Genomic DNA, 26963 nt, shown 5'->3' on the forward strand with positions numbered 1-26963 from the left:
ACTCTCAGTGCAGGTCGAGGTAGTCTCGCCGAAAACAAATGTCGTTATCAGCTCTATGAGAGGGGAACACCCTTGCGCACAGCTCAGCTGGAATGATAAAGAAAGTTTCCAGCCAATATCAACGGTAGTGTTATCGTCTGTTTTTCATGGTATAGGCACTGGAATAAGCGGCGCATAATCTATGCTTGAGATAGTAGTCAAGTGCTGGGCGTCCTCCATTGATAACTGAGGCATTTTCTCCGGCACGTGCACGTCGTAGAATGACTTACTGCTTAGTACGACTTTCATTCCCGGATTTTACTCACATGAGTCTAGTGGTCACCGGGACATAGGCTTCTATTCTCGCCACGGCTTCTTGTGGCAGCGCCATTCGGTAGCGATGTTGAGTGTTGGCGGCGCCCTGCTTGTCGTAGGGGCCATCTGTCTTTGTCAGAGCCTTGGACGATGGTTGATCAGGTAAGAATTTTTCTGATGTTGTAGCAGCGCTACGTGGGGTTGGCGTTCGAGTTTATATAACCTGTTAATACCCGGCCAACACATTCGTATACGCGACTTCTTTTTTCCAGTTAAGTCCGGGGGTGCCAAGTAACCATGCTCAGGAACAATATCTGAACATTACTATGTTACTGCAGAAACGGCCACCACTGCAATAGGAGCATTAAAGACAGAAATTGGTTTAAAATTCAATGACCCAAGAAAGTCGATGGGGAAACGGCGCCGCTGTATCTCAATTGGTAGAGCATCGCACGTGAAATGCGAAGGTTGTGGGATCGTTCCCAACCTGCGGCAAGTTGTTTTGTTCATCCATTTAATTTATTAAGCACAAGTGATTCCCCCTATGTTGTCCTTGGTGCCAGTGTTTGTTGGCTTCTTATGATACGACTAATAAAATTCGGGCCCTTCGGTTAACCCCATTTCTTCTCGTTAATGATGTTAAAATGTGTGTTACCTATGGATGGAGAGTAGAATTTGGCTATCTCGACGACAAACTCGCAGCAGATTTTAGCTATAGGCGGTGGAGGTGGTGATAAAAACGTATTTATTTAAAAAGTCAAAGGGAGGACTCCGGAGCTACTTCGGCCTCCCATCTCCTATGCCATCTCCTCTAGCCATTCAACACAAAACAGGCAATGTGCCGTGCGTGTCAGGCAATGACGCAATTTACGTTGCATGGAGCTGGAGAAGAACTGCTGCTGAGCTAAAATCTCTGATACGGCACTGGCTAAACAGAACTTCCTGCATATTCTATGCGGCACCATTTCAGCTCCTTGAGCACTGCGATACGCAGGAACTTCCTCGCTTTGGATCATGCACTACAGCAGAGCAATATGCCACAATGGACGCAACGAAGTTTATTACGGAAGGTGCTGCAAGTGCCAACAGGGTCGTTAGCTCAGACTCGAAGTCATTACTAGAGCTTCAGAGTGATGCGCCCCGATGTGTTCGCGCTAGAGCACCGACACTCCTTATGCAGGTATCAAGAGAAGTCGCTGAAGATAGTTCCACAACGTTGTGCGTGACACAGTGTTGGGTTGTTGTGATTCTCTGCAGAACTCCAATCGTCATTTATAGACACTGTACGCACTATTGAAACTGCAGCTACCACCAAATTTTTTTTCAGGGCGTGACGAATCACTGCTGCGTCAGCTGTTCGCCGCAGTAGCCTTCAGTAGCTCATACAGCTATGGCATTGCAATAGCTGACTCACCCATGTGGGCTAATAGCAGACGTAAAGAGTTCACGCTTCGATAAACAACGCCAGACACTCAAGTGTGCCTTGAATAGACTAGACAATGGGCCTTTTACAGAAACAAAGGTCTGGGGAGCCTGGCCTTAAAGCTAATCAGTTTCGAACGCCAGCAGTACATGAAGGCGACAGCCTTCAGTGTCCGACTGTAGATACGTGGCACCAAGCTTAGTGAGGGGTAATGAACTAGGCTCATTTGCTGTCGCTCTTTCTTTCACTACGCCATCCTCTCCCCACGTGTAGTGTACCAAACTAGACAAAGTCTGGTTAGCCTCCCTGCCTTTCCTCCCTTCCACTATCTCTCTTTCTTTCCCAAAGCTTCTCAGTAATATCGGAGCATGTGTATCATACAATTACTGCATTGTTTCAGTTGCGGAAAAACGTGCATTGCACAGACTCCCGTGAACGTGTTGTACTAGATTGGGTGTCAAGCCTAATTACAATGTGCGGGATGGACCAGGCAGATTGAATGCAATAACTGGGCCGTGAACGTGGTGACACGTGCGTTGTGACAACATTCAGCATAGACACAAGACACATCGCGATACCCACCGTGGTACCACGCTCGACTACTGAGCTTGAAGTAGCGGGTTCAGTCTCGCCTACTCGAGCGGCAATTTCACGAAATCTAAATGCAAAGACACTTTTGTACTTACAAATAAGGGCACATTAAAGAACGGCACGTGGTCAAACATAGTCGTGTTTTGCACAACGCATTCCTAATCATCGTATCGTAGTTTAAGCACATCAAACCCCAGAAAGTCATTTCCATCATATCGTGAAGAAACTCACCGTGGAATGGTTATGACGACGTTGTTCTATGATGCAGTCTTTCTCTGCTGATATATTCTGCCCCCGCCCAACAAGCATTAGATCCAAGGCAGCGCGCGCACCTTCCGTATTCCCATGCGGGAAAGAATCAAGACAGGAGAGGGTCTGACGTCTCGTTTTTCGAAGCCGGAAATGCAGCCATGTTGGTGCGCCATCTCTCATTGCGCCTCCAATGAGCTCGCTTGAGCAGATAGGCGAGAGCTTTGAACCCGTATTGCTACGAGCCGCCAGAAATGTGTGCTGCCGACGCGCGTCAGAACAAAGCCTACGAAATATCTGTAACAATTTGAGTGAAGCAGCCGCGCACCTGCGATTTTCCGTGGCACGTTAAAGAAGATGGCACGTTAAAGAAGAATGTGCTTCAAGAAAGACACGGGCCAAAAAAATTTATCTCACTTTTTAGAGGACTATAGCAGCAGAAGAGTTCAGGAGCGTGGTTGATTTGGCAATGTTGACGTTCGGGGGACCAGTCCCAATGCTCCCTTGCGGAAAACAGCACATGACTTAAGCCATACTTTCCCCAACGCCTCTGTGCTAGCCGGAACCTCTTCTGCGTTTTCTTTCCTCCATGAGTATACCTAGCTTTGGTCCCGTTTATGCGCTGTTTGGTCATAATTATTTTTATTCAAGAGCAGCACATTCTCTGTTCTTTTCTTTTTTTAGTGTAGCGCACTAATTTTTCTTGCTTTAGTGTATTTGCTGCAATATTAAAGAAGGCACAGTTTTCTTCTTTTTACTAATGCGCTAAGTTGCCAGCCCTATAGGCAATATTTATTGCCATGAGCAAGTCACACCAAGCAGACCTTGTCATTAATTTTGCAGGCAGCGTCGTAAATGCTTCAACGCTTTCGATGGCACGGGCGTACCAACCGTCCCACTCCGGAGCCTCATCAGCGGCAATACGAATGAATTCTGGGAACCAGTAAGTGCAACACAAGTGTTAAGATTGTTAAACGCGCGCTTCTTCTGAAGGGTTTATTTGACGCATTTAAAATGACACACATAAAACGCTTGTTTCCAATAGGTATGGTTGTGTTTTTTTCTGCTATTGCTATATTAACAATTGTATCTACACTATATTTATTTCCATAACCTCTGTATGCAAGTGCGATTACAAGCGAGATGAGTGCGCTGAATAGACACCAAAACACTAAAACACACCAAAACAAACAATAGCACTATTTATGTTACATTATTAAGGGTAAGAAATGTGGAAGTATTCACGAACAGCATTCTTCAGCTATGGCGCGCCTTGAAAAAATCAAGCTTGCCGTAAGAGTTCTATGGATAAACCAAGCATCACAATTTTCGTAAATGGCAGCCAAATACCCATTGTCGAGAGCAGTAGAGTCCTTGGACTCCGCGAATCAGTGAAAGGTCACAACGGGAAAACAATCACAATAATAGAAAACGGCACACAACAAACAATGAGACTAATTAAGAGAGTAGCTAATCGACATTATGGGATGAAAGAGAACGATCTGGTATGACTACTCCAGGCTTTTGTCATTAGCTCTATAGTATATGTAACCCCTTACCTAATTCTCGAAGTCGCAGAAAAGACAAAAATCGTAGGGATCTTTAGACGGTCATTCCTACAAGCCATAGGATTACCAATAAACACTTCGAATGACAGGCTCCTAGACTCAGGTGTCCACAACAAACTCGAAGAACTCATAGAAGCCCATACGATAGCGCAATACGGAAGACTCACACAAACACCTACTGGCAGACACATAGCTAACAAGCTTAGAGTAACATACGCATCACAGTATGTCACTAAAGTAGCCATTCCCTCCAACATAAAGAAGCAGTTTATCTCACTGCTACTCAAGAACATACATCCCGAACACCACAGGAAAGGGTGGGAGGAAAGGGAAACGGCTATGCACAGGAGATTCCAACGCTCTCGGGGCGTGGTGTACGTCGACGCGGCAGAGTACACGACTAATCAGAATATGTCTATCGTTGCAGTGAATTCGGAGGGAGATCTTAAGGTCAGCGGATCTATTAAAACCAACAGAGCCGAGGTGGCTGAGGAATCGGCCATTGCTATCGCAATGGCTACCACACTGGCCACGATAATAGTCAGCGATTCTAAAACCGCAATTTTAAATTACACAAAGGGGCGCATTTCGCCGGGATCGCAATGAATCCTGGCAAACTGTCGCGGTCAGCGGGTTGTCCATATCATCTACACGCCTGCGCACTCCTCCTTCCCTCCCCGTCAAAGAGGCGGCATACACCGTGGCTCGAGGACTCACAAGCCGAGCCACCGGGGAGCCGCAGCTGGTGCTGACAGGAGAGCGGATGTTAGGCTACAGGGAGAATACTAACCACTACAGATTGGGGAGGGCGCGTTTTTCGCCCACACACCCATCACTTAGTAAGCAACAGGCGGGGTCATGGTACCTCCTTCAAACAAATACGTATCCCCATCCGGTGACTTATAATCATTATCATCCAAAACCATATTCGGCCAAATGTAAATTTTGTCAAGAAAGGGCGGACCCTGGATCATATTATCTGGGCCTGCCCTAGAGTTCCCCGAGAGAACCGAAAAATAAAGGAGCGAAAGCAGTGGCAGACCGTGCTGGTCAGCTCGGCCCCTGAAGACCAACTTTTGGCCGTCCAGGAGGCCGAGGATGCCGCAGGAGCTCAAGCGCTTCTGGCCGCCATCTAGGAGGGTTGGCCCCCAACCAATCTGCCGGCTACATAAATAAACGTCGTTTCTCTCTCTTGAATTGCTGTTTAGTAAAACGATTAAACTGGAGCTGTCCTTATAGGCTAGCTCCATCGGCAGATCCAAAGCTACCGTGACTTCTACATTTACGGCGCCATAACCTAACGTCATGAGCTTCAATACCTTGCCAATGCCACAAGAAAGGTGAAACAGCCTAAATCGACTGCTTTTTTAGGGTTAATCGTGGTAGATTTCTATCGAAAATGATTGCGTTGGACGCCTTGTTGTTCCAGACTGTCATCGAAAGGATCGATGAATGGGTGAAAGGATACGGCAACGTTTTTGGGTCAGTACTTTTTAGGGCAATATGTGCTCACGTCAAGCGTAATTACGAGCAATATTACATGTTTCGCTTATATTCAGATGTTTGCGTCACTCCCAGCAGGCAGAAACATTGCTTGACTAACAGAATCACTGGCTGTAATCATAACGTCTGTGTAGGGTCCCTGATTAAAGGAGTCAATAAAAAACTGCACTCGATGCTTTGTACTATGATGTACGTTGGAAAATTTCGAAGCTGCTAAAAATGGCGATACCTGTTCAACAAGGAGGTGCAAGCGTCCATGCGAAGTCGTTACTTGATCGTTACTTTATCTTGCGGGTGCAGCACCGTGAAGCCAGCATCTGTTGCTCGGTGTGCTGAACGAAAGTTAGCTACTGTTATGCGTCGTCTCTAAAACATGGAGTCCACGACGTGCTTCTAGGTAGCGCAACTGCTTGCGCTGCGTGGATTCAGCAAAAAGTTTACCTTTCACATATGTTTTGTTAAACAGAAATAGTGATAGCCGTCCCTGTGATATGGATTGGAAGACCATCTAACAACTGTCCCGGTAATTGCGAAGTTCTTTGTGTAATGGGGTCTTCGCGGGCTGCGGATACGTGCTCTGGTCTTCAGCTCTTTGTGTGCAGAGCACGGATGATTTATCATGAGGGATCACTGCGGTGTGGTCTTGTGATTAGAGCGGGAAACATGGTAAACAGAACGATCTAACCGCTGCTAAGTCAGCTGGAACCTATGTTCTCTTGGTGGAATCTGTGGAAAACTTTTTGGATGCGTTTTTGGTACGAGTGGGTCAGGACCGATCTGTGGGTTTCTGAGCTCACGTGCTTCGCAAGAGGCGCAAGTGATATCACGGTTTGACCACAAACTTTCATGGCGATGACACTAAAAATCTGGTGGTGTGCTACAAAAAAGGGCCTTAACATGAACGAGGAATTATTTAAAGTGTAACTTCTGTGGCATTGTACCTGCGTAAATAAATATAAAAGTTATTGTTCTTATATAGTCAACTGTTACTCGCTACATATTATCTGGAAGCACCTATTATTGTTAGATCTCCAAAATTATAGCCCCATTGAGAGTGCATACGGAGTGCACCTAACACAGGCTAATAGGGTTTAAAAATGTGAAAATACCGAGTCTTGCCTTTTAGGAACCTGAAGTAGAATCTAAAGCCAACACAAAGAGACCTTTCTGAGAGCAACTTTTATACGATGGACATAATGTCGTCCTTCCCTACTCCACTAGTGTTTGTTCTGATCTCCGGAATACACTAACCAAAACACCACTCTCGCCGTCTCTTTTGAGCGTAAATCATTGCCATACTCGCGCAGCACTGCAATTTCCAGAAATCGGAGTGTTCAGCTTCCCCAACTCGTAGATGCATACCGCTGTAGTTGCTTGAAATGAAATCCAAGTGGCAGTCAGTCGAGAATTTTTTTCCTTTCATGCACGCTCTAACGATGGTGAAGCACGTGAAAACGCGGCGAGTTAACAAGATTATGTCGGTGGCAAGAACCATAGTCATAAGCGTGACGGGATGGACGGACAGACAAAATAAACCCAGCTTTGAGCACTTAAGTGCTAGCGCAAGAAAAGAAACACGAAGCTGCATTGGTGGTCCAAAGATTGCTGCCGTTCTGCTCTGGGTAGAAATATTTCATTTGAGCAGACCGTTCCTGGTGCTTGTGACCCTGTTAAGCTTTATTTTCAAACTTCATGCATGCGGATCGGTTCGTTGCCATGCACAAATGTTGGCACTTAGGTAGTTTTTTTTTTTTAGAACACTTGAACCATTGATTCGTGAATGCGTTTCCCAGATTCTTCATTGGTGATACGCCATTCATGGTGGTCAAGGATCTCGACATGATAAACGAAATATTCATCAAGGAGGCAAACAAGTTTTCAAGTCGTGGTGTAAGTAAAACATCTGCTAATATCGAGCCACTTCGTTTTTTTTTTCACTTCTCATCAGCTCGAGACCAGAAAGGACAGGTTATAGAAATATGCTTGGTTGATTTTCTCGGAATGGATCTAATGAGCATCTTTATTTTTATTTCGCTAAACTGGGCGCCGCAATGCGCGTGAAGTAAAGTTTTTTATACATAACATTGAGCAGATGTCAGCGCCCTAAATTCGTGCGGCCTGTCCCTTGCCGGGCACAAATGCGCATAATGAATCCCACAGGTATGAAAAATTACCTGAGAACGCACTCAAACTTAGCGTCCACTCATATAAATAAGTGAAGCACTGCGCATTTAAGTCATTTCACCTTAAAGAAGCAGCAAGAGAAAACAGAAACATAAGGTGTAGTTATACTGCATAACTAAAATAAAGGCAGGGCCTATAAAGAAAGGTAGATAAAGTTCACACGAAGGCACATGAATCCAGGCATAGAATGAAACAAAGGCAGGTCGAATTAAACAATACACATAGAGAGTGCGCTTACAGCACACGATAAATAGTCTACCCACTACTTTCCAAGATGTAATGACCCCAAATAGTGCTACGGAGAATAAGCCTCCTTTTCTGATCAGCACTGTCGCTTGAAATACTCAACAAATCACACGGCGCTAGCGTTATATCTTTGCACAGCCAAGCTCTTGAATCTATCACTGCTCACTACGTTAAGCACCGTTGACCATGAATTTTTTCAGTGAACGCTGTCTGAAGGAATGCGAAGTACCGCACAGGCTTTGTGCGCCAGTTACGAAGGCCTTAGTATGAGATTTCGTTTATGTTGTTTGTGAATGTAAATTCCGTCTTCGCGTTTGTTTTCGCAGTTTTTTAATAATTTGATAGCAACATGTTATATGAACGTGTGCCAACCATTTTTAAAACCTTTTCTTCTAAGCGCATGTCTCACATGGCCGAGCAAGACCCGCTCTTCGCCAAGTACCTTATCTTCTCCAAGGGTTCTGTGTGGAAGCGCTTTCGAAACTGCATGTCGCAGTTCTTTACGTCGTCGAAGCTCAGAGCGGTAAGTTATCTCACTGGAGGAGCGCTGATAACGGGCTCTGAGCTGGTGTCACTATTAAAGTTTACTGTTATGGCCGCGAACAACAAAATTCGAAATAGAAAGCGGCCCAGTTAGCAATAACTTGACGCCACTAAAGGTTCGTTTTTAAGAGGAAGCTCTAGCTCGGGCCCAACTCCAACGCGACCTATCCAAATACATGCAAAACTCAAAAACGCTTATCTGAAGTAACCCCGGGACAGATTTTAATGAAATTTGTTGTATTTGTTGTATTTACGAGAGAACGTTAAATTCTAGTTACTGTTGGAAGTGGAATTTCGATTTAAGGCCTAAATCTTGTTACAAGAATTTTCAAAAATTTGAACGCTTGAAAAATATAGAAACGCGAAGTTAACAAATTCATAGCCCTGCATCAAAAACAGATATCGCGATTCTGTGAAAGGTATCCATTAGATCATTAAAAGCGGGCAAATTCGACGTGACATTTTACATTTTACGTGAATTTGTTACGCTGTTTACAAGGGTTTTGCAAAAGCTGTATTTCAATGTTAAAAATTTTTTGCAGATTCATGTGTAACATATCAATTTTGTCCGCTTTAGATGTGCTATTAGATGCAGCTCACAGAACTGTGATATCATTTTTCATTGCTGAGTTACATAGTTGTGAACATGATAGTTTCATATTATGAAAATTTTCGAATTTTGCCAAATTTGTATAAACGATTGACTACCTAAATCGAGATTTGGAACCAGCAATCACTAGATATTAGGTTTTTTTTTCGAATGCGACAAACCTCGCCAAATTTGGCACAGTGGTTGCCGAGAATAACGAAGTTCTCCTTTGTTCACTGCGGGTCATTTACTGCGGGGGAAGAAGAAGCATGTGCTTGCTGCGGACGCGTCGGCGCCGGCTCCCGCTTTCTCGCCAATTCAAATGCGCCTTTTGCCCAGTTTTGTGCCTTTTCTACTCGGAATCGGATTCTTGAAGTTCTCTTCTACCTAGGGAGACCACATTTCGGCAAGTGCGTGACCTGTGGACGTTTTTACGAGTGATTTCAGCGCTCACCGCCCCGCTTCGGGCTCTAAGCCTAACGGCGAGTACGGCCGCCGCCATTAACGCGCATCTCGACTCCGACCAAGCCGCCGCCGACCCCAGACGTCCCCGCGCCCACCCCGGCTGTGGTGGCCTCCAGCGATCACAACAAACGAGCCTTCCACCCAACAACAACCCTACAGCGATGGCATACGAAGTCAATGGCCAAGACATGAGCCCGGAAGACTTCACCGCAGACGCAGGGTGGACTATCGTGGCGCTGCGCCCGGTAGTAATCAAGACTGCGTTGAGCCAGCCCAACCTCGTTAACCACCAACGAAAGGGAGGAAATACGAACGCAACTGTCTCAACAGCCAGAAACTCCTTGATCAAAGCAAGCAGGATGCCCGCGCTGCCCCAAGATGACATCAAGATCGTGATTCGCATACGTGGCGGTATCAACATAGCCAAGGTAGGCCAACTTACGGTCACCAAAGCAATTTGCGTGGCTGCTTGCATCGAATCTACCGAGCGAAGCGAGGACACGATATGCCCCAATTTGAAGCAGAACATCATGGTGGTCAGCACACCGTCCGAAGCGAATGCAGCAAAATACCTCAGGATCCGCAGCATTTCCATAGGAGAGCAAACGTTTGAAACCACTGCATATAGGACGGCGCCGCACGAAACATGCAAAGGCGTTATAAGAGGGGTTCCGCTCGATGAGACGCAGGACTCCATAAACCGCAAGATCGTCAACCCACGCAACCCGTTCGCACTGGCGGCAAAGAGAATCAAGGAAACTGGCACGGTCATCATCGCCTTCGACGGCTTTCGAGTCCCGAACTATGTCAGATACGACAACGCCCTGATCAAGTGTTCCCTTTACCGCAACCAGATCGCCATGTGCCATGTGTGCGGCCGACTCGGCCATCCTGCCGACGTATGCCCCTCGCCCGACGACGCAATTTGCAAAGGCTGTGGACTAGCTAACCCTAACGCAGATCATGTGTGCACCTCGATCAAATGTGCGCTCTGCGAGGGAAATCATGTCACGGCAAGCAAGGAATGCAAGAACCGCTTCCAACTCCCCTACGTCGTCCGAAGAAGACGAGTTGAAAGAAAAATTGCAGCAAACGCAAGCACAAGCACCACGAGATCAGGGCCAAACGCCCTGAGTCAGCACGACTTCCCGCCGCTCAAGGACGCCGAGTGTAGCGCCATCAACCACAACATGGCCGCCAACGCAGATGCTCGCTTGTCCGGTGAGCGGGGTCGCCGCGGACAACCGCGGTCGCCTGTCGTCACGATCGCGAGGACGCTCCAGGAACCCGAGCCAGAGATCCTCGTCAAGGATACGATTCGCTCCCAGCCCACGAGTTGGCGGTGATGACCGGTTGACGTGGGCCCAACGAGTTCAGCAGCACCAACAACAGGAGCGACAAGAACAGCAGCAGCAACAGCAGGCCGCCAGCCAGGTGAATCCGATGGCACGGCCAGAGCAAGTAGAAATAGCAAATACGATTAAAAGACTAGAACACGAAAACAAAGAGTTAAGGCAAACCATCACACAACTTGTTGAGGAAATCAGACAACTCAAAACGCCACCACCCCCGACTCTAATCAAACCGAAGTCACATCAGAACCCATGGTAGTGGAAGTACCGGTCGCGGAATCCACGCGCAATCCGCATAAGAGAAAAGCCGTGACAAACACACATCCATCCAGCACGGACAGCGACATTTGGGAAATCAAGGAACTGCTCAGCGGCCTTGCAACTACCGTCGCGTCACTGAAGGAAGGGCAAGACAAACTTGCGACGACAGTAGGGACCCTCAAGGAAGGTTGCGACAGGATAACGCTGCAGATCAACCACATGATGGAGACGATCAACATCCATGGTGCAAGGCTCAACGCGCTAAAAATGGCAGACCACCCGCCTGTGACGCCACAGCCTACTATCACCAAGCTACCTCGGGCGTTGTCGCTCGATAGACGTAGCAACAACGTGGCCTCACAAAGGCCACCCAACGCCAACAACAAAGATGGCTGTGCAAACTGAAACATTTCGCCTTTGGCAATGGAATTGTAGGGGCTACGTCCGTAAAGAGGCCCCCCTGCAACAATACATTCGAGCCAAAAAAGACAAACCCCAAGTCATTCTCCTACAAGAGACAAATACCGCTACACCCTCGCTACCCGGCTATGACGTGACCGCAACGACACCGCAACACAAATGTAGAGGTATCGCCACGTTGGTCACAACAAGCTAGCCCACACGACACACAACATTAATCACGACCGCAGCAATTGCGAATTCATTCTCACGGAAGTCTTCCCTAGAGCCAAGAACGCCAAGAGCATATTCATCCTAAACGTTTACAGCAGCCCCAAGCACAGAGCACAAAAATGTAAGCAAATACTCCAGCTCGCCCGTAACCGTACCGGCGAGAACCCCGTGATCGTGGCCGGGGACTTAAACGCCCCTAAGACGGCCTGGGGATACGTCGCCAGCAGAGCCAAAGGCAAGGACTTGCTAAACGACGCCGATGAACTTCACCTAACGCTCATCACGAACGCCGAGTACCCCACAAGAACGGGTAACTCGGTCAACCGCGACACAACGCCAGATATCACTTTCGTCCGCAACGTCCCAAACTATCAGTGGAACAACCTCTTCGAGGATCTGGGCAGCGATCATCACATTGTTGAGACAATTGACACCCCATCCAGAGGACCCAGAAAAATGACGTACGTCGACTGGGACAAGTTCCGCGAGTTCAGACACGAACGCCAAACAGGCAAAGAATCAATGGAACAATGGACGTCACAACTAAAGGCCGACATTAAGGCGGCCACGAAAGAAATAGAGACAGATCTTCCCGTTCAAAGCATGGACAGCCGACTGGCCCACATGCTCGAAGCCAAACAATCGCCCACCAGGAGATGGAAGGAACAAAGACACAATCGACGGCTCAGGAAAAGAATTTCTTCCCTCAACCAGCTGATTGCAGAATATTGCACGCAACTATCTAACCAGCAATGGAACGAGGTGTGCGACGCCGCGGACGGCCGCATCAACAGCGGGTCGACGTGGCACCTTCTCAAACATCTTTTAGATAGAACCAAAACCAAAGCGGACCAGGGTCGTACGCTGGACAAGATCATGCACGAGGAACTCACAATTACTACGGAAAATGAGCTCATTGACCGTCTCGCCGACAAGTACCTCCCGCTGGCCAAAAATGCTAGAGGCACGACCGCCGATGCATATCGCGGCAAAGCCAACCCAGAGCTTGATCGGGACTTCTCAGCCGAAGAGATACGCACGGCGCTTCAGAACCTAAACAGCAAGTCAGCGCAGGGACCGGATGGCGTAACTAACAAGGCACTTAGAAACCTCGACGAAACCTCAATCGAAACCCTCACAGAGGAAATCAAAAAAATCTGGAGGAATGGAGCACTACCCGAAGACTGGAAAACGGCCCTTATCGTGCTCATCCCAAAGCCTGGCAAGGCGCCCAACATCAATAACCTCAGACCTATCTCGCTGGCGTCTTGCGTCGGCAAGGTAGCCGAGCACGCGGTCCTAAACAGGCTCTCGAAACATCTCGAAGATAAAGATGTCTACCCCGCAGCAGTGATCGGCTTTAGACCCGGGCTATCCAGCCAAGGCGCCATGAAGCTCCTCAAGCATCAGATCATTGACGCAGACACGAGAGACGCGAGAGTAATCCTAGGGCTAGACCTCGAAAAGGCATTCGATAATTTATCACATGACTACATACTCGACACGATCTCCAACCTCGACCTCGGCACGAGACTCTACGCTTATACAAAATCATTCCTGAGCGACAGAACGGCCACCCTCCGTCTAGGGGAAATCAAGTCCCAGAAATACAAACTCGGAGGCAGGGGCACCCCGCAAGGTTCTGTCATCTCTCCGACGCTTTTTAACCTTGCGCTAGCCAGCCTAGGCAAGAAATTGGATCAAATCGAGAACGTCAAATACACGATATACGCCGATGACGTAACGCTCTGGGTCCCCGGAGGTAGACTGGGATCAAATGAAAGCGCTCTGCAGGAAGCGATCGACGTGATCGAGGAATACCTCGCTCCCACCGGCCTGCGATGTTCGCCTGCGAAGTCGGAGCTCCTCGTATACAAACCATTGAGGAGCGGTCCCAAACCAAAGAACGAAATCAGAGACACACACGTCGTTACTCTAAGAACAAAAGACGGAGGAACCATTCCACACGACAGCAAAATCAGAGTCCTTGGGATGTTCATTGAGAGCAAGGGCTCTAACGGCGCTACAGTGGAGAAGATCGTGACAAAGTCGAATAATGCCTTGCATCTGATACGACGCGTAGCCAACAGACAACATGGCCTTAAGGAAAAAAATCTCCTCAAGCTAACACACGCCTTTGCGCTATGACACTTCACCTACGAGGCGGCCATGCACAGATGGAAGGTAGCGGAGAAGGACAAACTCAATGTACATATGAGGAAGCTAGTCAAACTAGCGCTGGGAATCCCCAAGAACACCGCGACAGAGCTCCTGCTGCAACTGGGGGTACACAACACACTTGAAGAAATCGCCGAAGCTCGAGATTGGGCTCAATGGACAAGACTCTCTGGAACCAAACCGGGTAGAGAAATCCTAGCCAAACTAGGTCATGACACCACAGTAATCGAGAATCTATATCAAAGCGTTCCGACGGACACACGCAACTCCTACACGGTTCGCCCACTGCCGCGGAACATGAACCCCGCGCACCATCAACCCAGAAGGCTGGCAAGCGGATCGTTCATCCTGCGCGAAATACATGATAAGAAGATCCCAGCCTGTTTCGTTGACGCGGCACAGTACCCAACCAGGAAGGCCTTCGCTGCCACCATGATCAATAAGCAAGGTCAAGTGAGAAACGCTCTCACAGTCAAGACCCACAAGTCCGAGATAGCAGAACAGGTTGCCATCGCACTCGCGCTCACAGACCCGACCACCACCCACGTCTACAGCAATTCACGCTCGGCCGTCAAAGCCTTTCAGAAAGGAGCAGTTGCAAGACAAGCACTACAAATAATCAATAGATCCGCACCGCTGCAGCATCACACCATCTGCTGGTTCCCGGCACACCTCGGAGAGATCGAGGACGCCCCTCGCAATCTCAATGAGATGAACATCTTGAAGGGGCCAAACCGCCCAAATGTCGATCCTTCCTCAATGAGATGGCTCACAGGAGCGCGCGAGACCTAACCTTCCGCGACGCCACCTATACTGGTCGTGACCATCCCAGCGAGAATCGGGACCCTCCCTCCACATATGACGAGATCATAAAGCACTTTTATCTAGACCGCAGAATATACAGCACACCTCACAATAAGCTCACCAGGCCTCAAGCCCTGGCGTTCAGAATGCTTCAAACAAACACGTACCTCACGCAGAACAGACTACATCACTACATGCCTGACCTATACAAAACATCATATTGCGAAAATTGCCATAGCACACTAGACGTACATCACTTGCTCTGGCCGTGTGGTCGGACCCACGCAAACAAGGATCAAGACTCCGCCCGGCTACAAGACGCATTACGCAGCACGGACCTGGCGGAGCAGCTCTGGGCCGTCCAGCGAGCCCACGATGCGGCCAGGGAGTTACAACTCCCGGTCCCAACGTGGGAGTAGCCCGCTCTATGGGACCTTGCACCCCGTAGCTCGCAGGACCTTTCTATAAAGTTACTCCATCCATCCATCCATCCATTTACTGCGGGTCGTTAGTCCCGCAGTGAATGGTGCTGCATCAATGAGGTCCCGGATGGTGTGTGTTGTGGCGCCGCTCTTAAAGCTAATGTGTGGTGAGTGTTGGCCTGGTGGGAAGTGTTCGTGCATGTAGTTGTAGTGACTGTCTCCAATGCTACGTGTGACAAGGAAAGCGGAGGTCGCTCACCTTGTTCCTTCATCTTCCGTCGGTAGAAATCCAGGGAAAAGGCGGGGAATGCGGGAGATGGAAATACAAAACGATGAGGAAAACGTGAACAAGGTGAATGCAGGACCCAACGTTTCGACAAGTGGTCTTCTTCAAGGCGACGTACGCTTTCCTCGCCACAGTATATATAGGTGGGGTTCTTCTAAAGGGGAGAGGGTGTGAGGCGGGAGGGTGCGGAAATGAGGGAAGGTGTGTTAGCGTGTCGAATTGAGAGTAAAGGAACGCTGTGCACAAAGTCAAAGCCAGAGTCACCCCCCCCCCCCGCCTCCTGGTCTGTCAACGCACGCGTGTTAGCCGGCGTGTCAAGGGCGTCTGACACGCCGGCTGAAAAAAAAAGGGGGGGGGGGAATGGAAAGGGAAAAAAAGGAAGAAAAGGGGGGGGGATACGCAAAGAAATCAAACTACGTGTTGTTGCCTATGGCTTGAAGTTTAGCATAGCGAATAGACTCTAAAGCTCCCTTTCAAGCGCTTATGCCTATTGGTTGCAATGTCTTGAACTTGTGGATAAGGTATGATTCTCTGTATTTTCTTTCTCGTTCAGAACGGAAATTTCACTGTAAGATATAGAGTTTAAGTTCATCAAAGTTATGACCTGGTTGGTTGAAATGCTCGGCGACGGCTTTGGAAAGCTTTTTAGCTGTGTCCTTGCGATGTCCGTTTAATCTGACGTTCATTGATTGTCCTATTTCACCGATATACTCGACAGCATAAAGTTATCTGAACCGGAAAGAAGAGAAATTAAACAATTCGTGCAAACTAAGGAGGAAAAATTACTAGATAAATACCAGCGCAAGGATATTAGAGCTGCAAATCCACCCAAAGAAACTAATGTAACCCCTGCAGCACGTAGCTCCACCGACAGTCCTACAGGCGAGCATCCAGAGCACTGCAGTAATGTAGTAGGCATATCCCAGAGTCTAAGCCCCGAAGAAGTTGATCTCCTGAAACGTGGTCTAACGTTTTGTCCGACGAACAACGCAGTAAACGAATACGAACTCCACAAATATATAACAGAGTTTTCACGACGCATGCGCATCAAGGAGTTCTTTTTCGATAGACCAGATGTAGGAAAAGAAGATACTCTCTTAGAACACCTAGCACGTGGCCACCGGAAACCGAACAGTGCCTAAACCTTGATTTATACATAAAACTGATAACATAGGAAATTCTAGAGTCAACGCGGCATTGCTGGAAACGCAAGAATTTGACCTCCACTCAACACCAAATCCTTAAAGAACTTGCGAAAAGGAATGATATCGTAATAAAACCAGCAGACAAAGGCGGCAGTATTGTAATCTGGCCTAGAGAAAAGTGCAAGAATGAGGCCTCTAAACGACTGAGCAACCACACCCATTATAGAAAACTCGACTCTAACCTAACTTCAGATTACAGCAATATTCTGATAAACACAATAGCGGAGCTCCTGTCCAGGGAAATAATCACGCAGTCTGAATATCGCTTCATGATGCCCAAGAACAAAACAGCAGGCTGCTTTTATCTTCTTCCTAAAATACATAAAGTTCCGGTCGAAGAAATGTGTACAGCAGAAATCCCAGGTCGGGCCTATTGTGTCTAATAACAACACCTCTACTGAGTCACTATCTGAATTCTCATATCACCACCTGTCAAACATACCCACCACCCTCCCACCTTTCGTTCAAGACACGCCGCACTTCCTTCGAATTATCGACGGCATCAACGCCAACCAAATCCTTTCCGATCACGCTATTCTAGTCACTTTGGATGTTTCTGCCCTTTACACCAACATTCCCATCAGTGAAGGAATTGAAGCCGTTTCTAGATCACTCGCAATCAATCCCGGACCGCACGCTTCTGAAGTTTACTTATCGCTCCTTAAATTAGTTCTCACGCTCAACTACTTCGAATTCGATTCTACACACTACCTGCAAATTTTCGGCACTAGCATGGGTACGCCATTCGCTCCCACGTATGCGAACATTTTCATGGGACAGCTTGAAGCAGACCTGCTGAAATCCTACCCTTTAAAACACCACACCTATCTTCGTTACATTGACGACATATTTATATTATGGGAACACGGCACAAGCGCCTTAACCGACTGAATTAGCCATTTCAATCGCTTTCACCCGAGTATTAAATTTACTGCTCACCACTCTCCCAGTCAGATCAACTTCCTGGACACGATGGTCTACATAGAAAGCGGTAAACTGAGAACGACACTTTACCGGAAGCCTACAGATAGCCAGCAATATTTAGCCTGCAGCAGTCATAACCCGCGACATTGCAAGCAAGGAGTTTTTGACGGACAAGCGAAACGTATAGGAAGAATCTGCAGCGAAGGCAACGATTATATCCACCACCTAAATGACCTTAAAACAACGCTAGCAGAAAGGAACTATCTCCAAGTTCCTCTCGATAGAGCTTATGATGCTGCGTCAAGATTGGAGAGACAGTCAGATTTGGCGAAGAGACAGCCCACATGAGAATCTGACAGACCGCCGGCCTTTATAACAAAATATTCTAATTCACTCCCAAACATAAACAACATCCTAAGAAAGTACCACACAATACTATCAAGTAACGAGCGTCTGTGAAAAGCGTTCCCGGATGTGCCTAGGCTTACCTATCACCGAAATAGGAACATTAAAGACATGTTAGTGCTCGCAAAAGTCAGCCAACAGCATTCCCCCGTAATAAAAGCATGTTGTCGCCCTGGGTGCAAAACCTGCAGGCACCTTCAGAGTGACATTAAAATGAAAAGCACCGCAAATAGTTATACACATGAAGTCAAATCTAGCTTCACTTGTACAAGTTCGGATGTGATTTATATGCTTGAATGTTCCTTCTCTAAGAAACAATATATCGGAGAAACAGGACAATCAATGAACGTCAGATTAAACGGACATCGCGCGGACACAGCTAAAAAGCTTCCCAAAGCCTTCGCTGAGCATTTCAACCAACCAGGTCGTAACTTTTATCTACATCTTACAGTCAAAATTCCGCTCTGAACGAGAAAGAAAATACAGAGAATCGTACCTTATCCATAAGTTCAAAACATTGCAACCAATAGGCATAAACGTTTCAAAGGGAGCTTTAGAATCTATTCGCTATGCTAAACTTCCAGCTATAGGCAACAACACTTAGTTTGATTTCTCGGCATATCCTCCGCGTTTTTGTTGCCCTTTCCATTCCTCTTTTTTTTTCAGCCGGCGTGTCAAACGCCCTTGACACGCCGGCTAACACGCGTGCGTTGACAGATCGGGGTGGGTATACGTATAGAAACATATGCACACTCAAACTCACATCCTTATATATGCATTCTGAAAATATATACTACGTTCCCAAACGCTCCTAAGACCCAAACTCCTAAGTCTCTTAAGTGCCAAACGCAAGAATGTGAGCTTCTTAAAGGCCTCTCATTTAGAGTATTCTGCGCGGAACTTTGCGAAGACGAACCATGGACGAAGTCGTATAAATTGATTGTTTGTCAGGCGAAAGCCTTTCTGCGCTCATTGTCAAGGTTGTGTCAGCAGACCTGACCGCCGGAGCATCCGCCGAAGCGTCGTCACGCCATATGAAGAAAGATTAAAGAATGAAAAATTATTGATAGTGGCAGTTAGTGAAGGACAGCGTTATAATAGAGATCGGTAGAGGCTAATGATGGCTAGTAATTACTAATTATAACTACTAATGATTTGTAAAGACTACTAATGATTCCGAAATGACCAATATGTCTAACGACGGCTTGTAATGACCACAATTGATTAAGAATGACTGAAAATGCTGACTAGTTAGCAGTAATGACTAATAATGACAGACATGACTTGTAATGACTACTAATGACTATGAAATGACAAATCTGTCTAACGATACCTTGTAATGGTCACAATTGATTACATATGACTCAAAATGCTTCCTAGTTAGCAGTAATGACTAATAATGACTGAAATGACTTGTAATGACTAGTAATGACTATGAAATGACCAATATGTCTAACGAATACAATTGATTATAAGTGACTACAAATACTTAGTAATGACCAGTAGTCACTGATGATGACTGAAATGACTTGCAATGACTATTAATGACTACTAAGGACCAAGATGTCTAACGTCGAATTGTAACGGCTACAACTGATTACAAATGACTAAAAATGCTTACTAATGAGGCAAATGATAAGAACAGGACGACTAGGTTTTCGCCGTTCACCTTTTACCAGATATCTTAGGAGACCCTACAATTTTTACACTGTGAAATTTGGCAACACAACTTGCGGAATGACGTAAGCGTAGCGCGTAGTCGAAAGGCTTAGTTTGCTCAAAGTTCATAATTAAGAGGCCAACATAAAATAGTCAGAAAATATTATTTTCGCAAGGTTACTAAATGCGCAGTGTACATGTACAGAGAGGGCAATATTGCGCTAAGGTTTTGCTTAATATGTCCGAATTACCGAAACATCAGATCAAGCCAGTTGCAGCAATACGCATCCAGTCAAGCTGTGCAGCCAAATCCAACAACAGGCATTTCGATGCCTGCTGTATTACTTGCCATGGAAGGAGGAAAAATTGAGAACATTTTTGAAGGGGGTGATAGCCGAAGCTTTTCAAGTAGGCATGCTAAACATAATCTATTTATTATTCTAACAAAATTAGCCTACCATGTGCTGTCGAAATCGTTGTAGTTCCTCAAGTCGCGCAAGAGCAGCAATTAATATTCTAAGATGTAGATTAAGTGACAAGAACAAGGACACTGAACAAGGCTATGTAGCCTGATAAGTGATATAGAAAGAAATCAGATATTTTTTCGGGAAACGTTTTATATACGATGTGAAAAGTTCCAAGTGTCGTGGCTGTGTTAGTTCATTGCAAAGTTTCATGTTTCTGTAGGAACCAAAGAATCTTTCATGAATATCAACTCAGAGAACGCGGCATGCTCCTCCGAAGTCTCTAACGCCTTACTCTGCCAGTGCCAACTAGTTTAAGTTTACTTTCCTATAACTGTTGTCAAATAGAACAGTTTACCCGAAAAACGTCGTAATTCTGTACAGGTACTGAAACTCACACGTTATAAAATTACTGTTCGTTACTTCCACTTCATAAACTTTTTTACAAACTCGTGCTTTTTCTTTTAATTGTCTTGGTATTCCCATATTTTCTCGTGCGTCTCCCACCTATTGCGTATTTGGCAAAACATATATTTGTTATGCACTTTGCTTCTCATGCTCGTGCCTTTGTGCCTGCGCTATTTAAAAAAGGGTAAGTGAATACGTTACCAAGAGCATTGTTTGAATGTCTAACTACCAAGAAATTGGTGAAAATTAGGCATTGACAAAGTCAAGAAATTACTTCACATACGTCGCAGATATGTTAGCGTGTAGTTATAAGACACTGTATAAATCTTGAACAGAAGAGGGCTGTCGGTTCTGCATTGTCCAATGCTACGAGCGTCTTTCAGTGATTTAAAAAACGCGTTATAGAAAACACGCTTGTCGAGACGCTGGCGTATTTAAAGCGCCCCATCACGCCCCAGGTGATGCCGTCCTTGCTGCACGCCCAGAAGCAGTTCATCGATGTCTTGGGCGAGCACGCTGACCGCGGCGTTGACGTGGACATCAACAGCCTCTGCGAGCGCTTCACCTTCGACGTGATTAGCAAGGCAGCGTACGGCATCGACACGGGCGTGCAACGGAATCCTGACCACCCATTGTTTAAGAGCGCCCTCCCAGTCCTCGCGAATGTGACTTCGGGCTTCTTTTACCACCTTGGCCGTGAGTAAAAACAATGAGCGGAATCAGCGAGCAAAACTTGAGTGGCATAGGCCGTGGTAGAAATAGGAAAATGATGCCAATTAACCCATCACAACTGAACTCATATTTTCTTTTGAAGTGACAACGTTTATGACCACCATGGTAGCATGATACCATGGCTTCCACCCACGAGTGATGCGTGGTAGCCAACGCCATCTGGTGGTGTTCTAGAGAACCGATCGGCGCGTCACGGGACTGAGCTCTCCACGACAGGGGAGAGGTCAGTGGTGGACGTGCGCGTGGCATCGCGTCTACGTCAGAATAATAATTTTGGAGATGGAATCGAATGCGTGTATAGAATAGTGGCAGAAAAAACGGAATCGAATCGTTTTTCATAGCTTTTCAATATACAAGTGCCTTTGCCGGCAAGAATATAGAACTATCTTCACGTCCTGCATATTCACAACGTTATCAACTTGCTGCCGTTACGTTGCACTTCATGAAGCGTTATTCATTAAATGCACGAATGGAGCATTATAGGAGCTCCATTCTTCGCATGCTCTGGGACGGCTTGAACGAACATTTAATAACGAAAATAATTACGAATTTAGGGGCGCGTTCTTAAGTGTTCCATAGACAACGCCTAGACCGCAAAAGGACGCGTTCTTAAATACGTTGTTATTTTCATTATTAAATGTTCGTGCAAGCCAACCCCGGACTCAACGGTGAATGCGAATGGCGGAAGTCTAACCGTAAAAGTGTGGCTCCCTGAGCAACGTAAGGTGCTGCACTGCACAGGTACCCTTGTTTTATGCCTGCTGTCGTCACAACCATAAAGTTTGTTCTGTACGTGGACCATGTTTATGCTTAATTGCGGGCAGCTGGAGATTAGAAGCATACAAATCTTTAACGGAAAATATTCGTATTTACATCTCGTTACTATTCGATACTAGGACAGAAAAAAATATTTAAATTCTTGGTTGGTTATTCAAAAGAATGCAATATTCGCAGCCCCTAATCACGTACCGACGCGCAGGAACCGGCAGCGACGCGATTTTGGCATGAGCACGCCCCGTCGCCGCATGTCACTCAAGCGATAAATCGCATCGTGCTCTTCCGTCTTAACACACCTGATGTACGGCTGGTAATATCGACGAACGATCAATAGAGTAATTGTATCGCCCAAAACGATTAATCTTCAAACGATGTCCACCTTTCATTTATTCGGCTCAATCGATTAGACCTGTTCGATTAGTCGTTTTCGAGAGTTTGACAGGAGTGGCGCGAAAATTTTGAAAGTCGTGTTGGAATGACGGCACACGAGTGGTGACTGTGTGGCTGTGGTAGAACGATTGTCGACAGTTTGTGCGAATCCCCAGGTATGCCAAGCCTGCCACTACCCATCTCTTTCCCCGTAAGCACCACGCCGCCCGAAGCCGGAGGCTTGGAATGCCCTCGCAATTCAAGGCATACTACCCTAACATAGCAGTCGATCATCATGCCACACGCAGTCCACAAAAGACGTGGCACAGCATGCGCGCCGGTTTGGAGCACGTGTGTTGACATAGCGATGGAGTTCATGTCAATTCCAGCAAACCTATAGCGTCTTAACATCACATCTCGCATGCTGGTCGTATGGCCATTCAAAGAAGGTGTCGGCTTCACCCAAACATCCAAATCAATTGACATTCCTCGGCTCTGTAGAAAAGTGCATGTGGAATTGGAATCCTGAAGCACTAAAGTTGTTTTTTTCCTCTGTGCATATTGCAATACATATTTAAGCTGGACTTCATCTTTCACTTTTGCCATTTTTCTTATTTCCCGTTTAACTGTACAGTACAGGGCTAAGCTAGTGCCATGCCTCTTCCTTATTTTTGAATAGGTGCTATTTATGACATATATTGTTTATCTTTTCAAAAGCCACTAGTCAAAAAGTATATTTAGTCTTTAAGATGTCAAAGAATATACTTTATAAAACATTTATACACTTGCGTTTCAAGCTTGATTCCCCCTCTCCAACATTAAAGTATGGTCTTACAAAAGCAGATAACTAGATTTGAACCATTTTAAAAGTCCCTGGGAATTTATTCGATTAATAAATTAATCGATGAAAAACCATACATTGAAACCATTTAATTGATTAAAAGCCATAACGATGAATGATTAATCGTTAATCGAAAAAACGTTTTGTAGATCCCACGTACTGTGAGAATCAATGTAGGCGAAGCTTTCTGTGCTGGTTGCTTTAATTGAAGATAATTATCGCTAGTGTTGACCGTGAATGTTTCATTTCTTCAACGTTTAGTAGAACATGAGAGTGGTGAGTTTATATTAAACGCTACGTTGCATGCACCACTGCAGTCTGCATAGTAGACAAAACACAAAGGGAAAGGTGTTTGCTTGAGGCGTTGTTCTGCGCAATATTTCATAACATTGCACCGTGGCAGAAGCATTAATTCGATAGCTATAAGCAGCCCTCATCGCGGACAATCCGCTGTCGGACACCATCTCAACAGCAAGATTTTCGTGCCACATATACCCAAGCCTTCTATGTGACGCAAGAAATTGACTGAACTAATTAAATTTCTCAAACTAAAATACGCAGAAAAATCGTAAACTACGACTTGCACACAACTTACACGCATGATAGCTCTCGGATTGTAATTTGGCTATGCGAGAAAACATATTTATTTTACGCGAAAACTCAAAGAAACCCCTTCACACACACAAACCAGCCACGGCCTTCACAGACTGGCGGTGGCATCCGCAATATTACGCGCGCCGGCGCGTTGGGCGTCTCGGGGGCCATGGAGTGGCACGCCTTGTTCCTTGCAATACCTACAGCAGGCGCTCACCTCCGCCGCATCGCGGCCCACGCAAGAGGCCGTGTTTCTAGCCCAAAGCTCGCCTTCGTACATAGCGTTTGCGGCCAGCGTTTCCCGGTAAACATTACAGTTACATATGCTCCAGTTGGGGGAGGAAGAAGAAGTGCCTTGGAAGAAGAACGCCTATAGCTGTGGTCTCTTCATTTTCCTGTTTCTCGGACGTTTTTCAACATCAGAGACTGTGCAACGGGCACAACGTCATCCTCCAGGATGGGGGATAGGAATCCCAACCAAGCGTTTGACCCTGGTCGTCCACCACTGGCTGCATCGAAGACAAGGGACCGCACTGGCCCTTCCGCTGTCGCTCTTGAATCTTCCGACAGCTCAACGGTTGAAGAATTGGAATCGGACAACGATTTCACACTTGCCGTGGGTCGCCGTTTGAAGAGAAAACTCAGGAGGACATCAACAGACAGTGAATCGTTGCCCAGGCAGGACAGTGGTAAGCAATCATCCACTGTTGCTTACGTCCCTACCACAGCTACCGACGATCTGAATACTTTGAACAGGCAAAGCTTAACGGAGTACTTTGAGCAAATTGCGCCCGGCCAAGTCAGCGAGATCAGAATTAACGCTCGGAGGAACATCCTTTCGGTGGACGTGAACAACAAGTCAATTCTGGATACGTTAAAGGCTGCCACACTACTAGGAAACATCCCAGTGCGCTCCTTCTTTGCGTATGGAAAAGGAACCTCGACTGGCGTTATCTCTGATGTGGACAAAGAAATTGCAGACACTGACCTCCAGAAGCTTTTGAATTCCACCGCGCCAATAGTGCAGATTCACCGCTTCGGTCAGTCCCGGTGTATTAAAATAGTCTTTGACTCTGAAACATTACCTGACTACGTAAAAGTAGGATACGTAAGACACCGTGTGCGCCCTTACGTGCCAAAACTGGTGCAGTGTCGGAAGTGTTTCAAAATAGGACACGTAAGCGCAGCTTGCAAGGGCGGCGTAACATGCCAACGGTGTGGAGGGGCCCATCAAAATGATAGCTGCGATGCTACTGCCCTAAAATGTCCCAATTGCGCCGGTCCACATGAAGCGACATCAAAAGACTGCCAGAAAATCAAGGACGAAATGTCAGTGCTTCGAAAGGTGGTGCGGGACAACTCCACTCACAGACAGGCTGCTACATCGATACGCCGCCGCAGACGTCGATCGCGACACAGACGACAGCAAGACAAGAGTGCTTCCCGTACAGATGGACCATCGGCCGCATGGCAATCTCCTCGCTTGCCAAGTTTGCTTCTGCGATCAAGATGCGGGCCTGACGTACCTTCTTCGGCAGCAGCACGTGGAACACATGCGCTGCATAAAACGACGCCTCCGCCGACCGACTCTGACATTGACTGGCCGTCGCTCCCACCCAAACAAACAGGCTTAAACGCGTCGGGTGATGTGTCTGCAAAGGTGGTTGGGAATGATAAGACAGAAAATGAAAATGTACGAAGTATGCTGAAACACCTGATAACTACGATGCGTTCACTTCTCTGCGGACTACAGACGCCGGTTGCTAAGACCGCGCTACATGTTCTAGATGCTTTGGAACCGCTCCTCGCGGCTCTACAATAAGGCATCATGGCGCTATCTTTTGAAAACCAGTTACGAAGATCTGCAATAATGCAGTGGAATGCCAGAGGCCTACGAGGCCGCCTCGCAGACTTTCGCCAATGGATGTTTAAATACCAGTTTCCCGTGGCTGTAGTATGTGAACCAAACATGACGTCTTCACTACGTGTATCTGGATATGTGCCACTGTGGTCAAAGAATGATCGCAATTCAAGCAAAGTGCTCACTTTTGTTCGTCGGAATTTAACGTGCCTTCGTAAAGACATTCCTGCACATGCTTCCAACGAGTACGTTTGCATAACGCTGAAGCACAAGCGGCGCACACTCTCAGTAATTGGCGGGTATATACCCCCAACATCGAGCATAGACTGTTCATATTTGCTGTCCATACTGAAAGCTTGTCCGGGTCCCCACATAGTCATCGGTGACTTTAATGCCCACCATCCCATGTGGGGCTCTGCTTCGACGAACGCCCGCGGTAGAGACTTGGCTGACTTCATGCTTAGTCAAGGCTTGATGGTGATCAATGATGGCTCGCCAACATACCTTCGGCGCTCTAGCTACAGCAGTTGTCTTCATATTGCGTTTGTTTCAAAAAGCCTGCTGTCTGCTACACGATGGTGTACTGATCTCGACACCCATGGAAGTGACCATCTACCAACATATGTTCAGCTGAAATGGTTACGTCCCCCAGCTCCTCACACTGTGCGTTCTATCGATTGGCCAACATTTCGAGAATCTGTGACCAATGCATGTCAAGCCATCCAAGCACCATCCAATATTGAAGATGTCATCGCGGCAACTTTACGTGACACAACAAAACACCTCAGCGCACCCTCACCGAGATCATCTATTGATGACCAGTACGAGCGACTTCGCGCGATACGGCGTCGAGCAGAACGGAAATACAGAAGGACCAAATCACCATTAGACGTCACTGCATCACGCCGGGCTCAGCGTCATGTCCTGCGACACCTTGACAAGCTTGACAAACAACGCTGGAGATCATTCTGCGGCTCTCTGGATCCGAGAAAACCTCTCTCTAGAATTTGGAAAATTGTACGAAGCCTTCGCTCGCCTCCACAACAGCTTCATCCGTTCGGCGCTGTGGCCATACGGCAAGGCCGGCGTGAAGTTGAGGTCGCCGATGACTTCTGCAAATTACTCGTGAGCTC

The 26963-nt window shown here is 46.8% G+C and overlaps 1 protein-coding gene across 2 annotated transcripts in view; it reads left to right on the plus strand.

Annotated features, from left to right (window-relative positions):
• The first annotated feature begins 251 nt into the window (after window positions 1-251).
• LOC135909719 (cytochrome P450 3A6-like) overlaps window positions 252-26963 on the plus strand; it is a 54377-nt gene continuing 27665 nt past the window's right edge. The window contains exons 1-6 of one of the 2 annotated variants that reach the window (XM_065441763.2): window positions 252-456; window positions 3401-3500; window positions 5555-5607; window positions 7422-7518; window positions 8456-8581; window positions 21115-21352. In XM_065441763.2, coding sequence (XP_065297835.1) covers window positions 380-456; window positions 3401-3500; window positions 5555-5607; window positions 7422-7518; window positions 8456-8581; window positions 21115-21352 — 691 coding nt within the window. In that variant the 5' untranslated portion in view covers window positions 252-379. The remainder of the gene's footprint in view (window positions 457-3400; window positions 3501-5554; window positions 5608-7421; window positions 7519-8455; window positions 8582-21114; window positions 21353-26963) is intronic. The other variant, XM_065441764.2, reaches the window with a different exon arrangement.

The sequence above is a fragment of the Dermacentor albipictus genome, chromosome 8 (assembly GCF_038994185.2).
Source record: "Dermacentor albipictus isolate Rhodes 1998 colony chromosome 8, USDA_Dalb.pri_finalv2, whole genome shotgun sequence".
Taxonomy (NCBI): Eukaryota; Metazoa; Arthropoda; class Arachnida; order Ixodida; family Ixodidae; genus Dermacentor; species Dermacentor albipictus.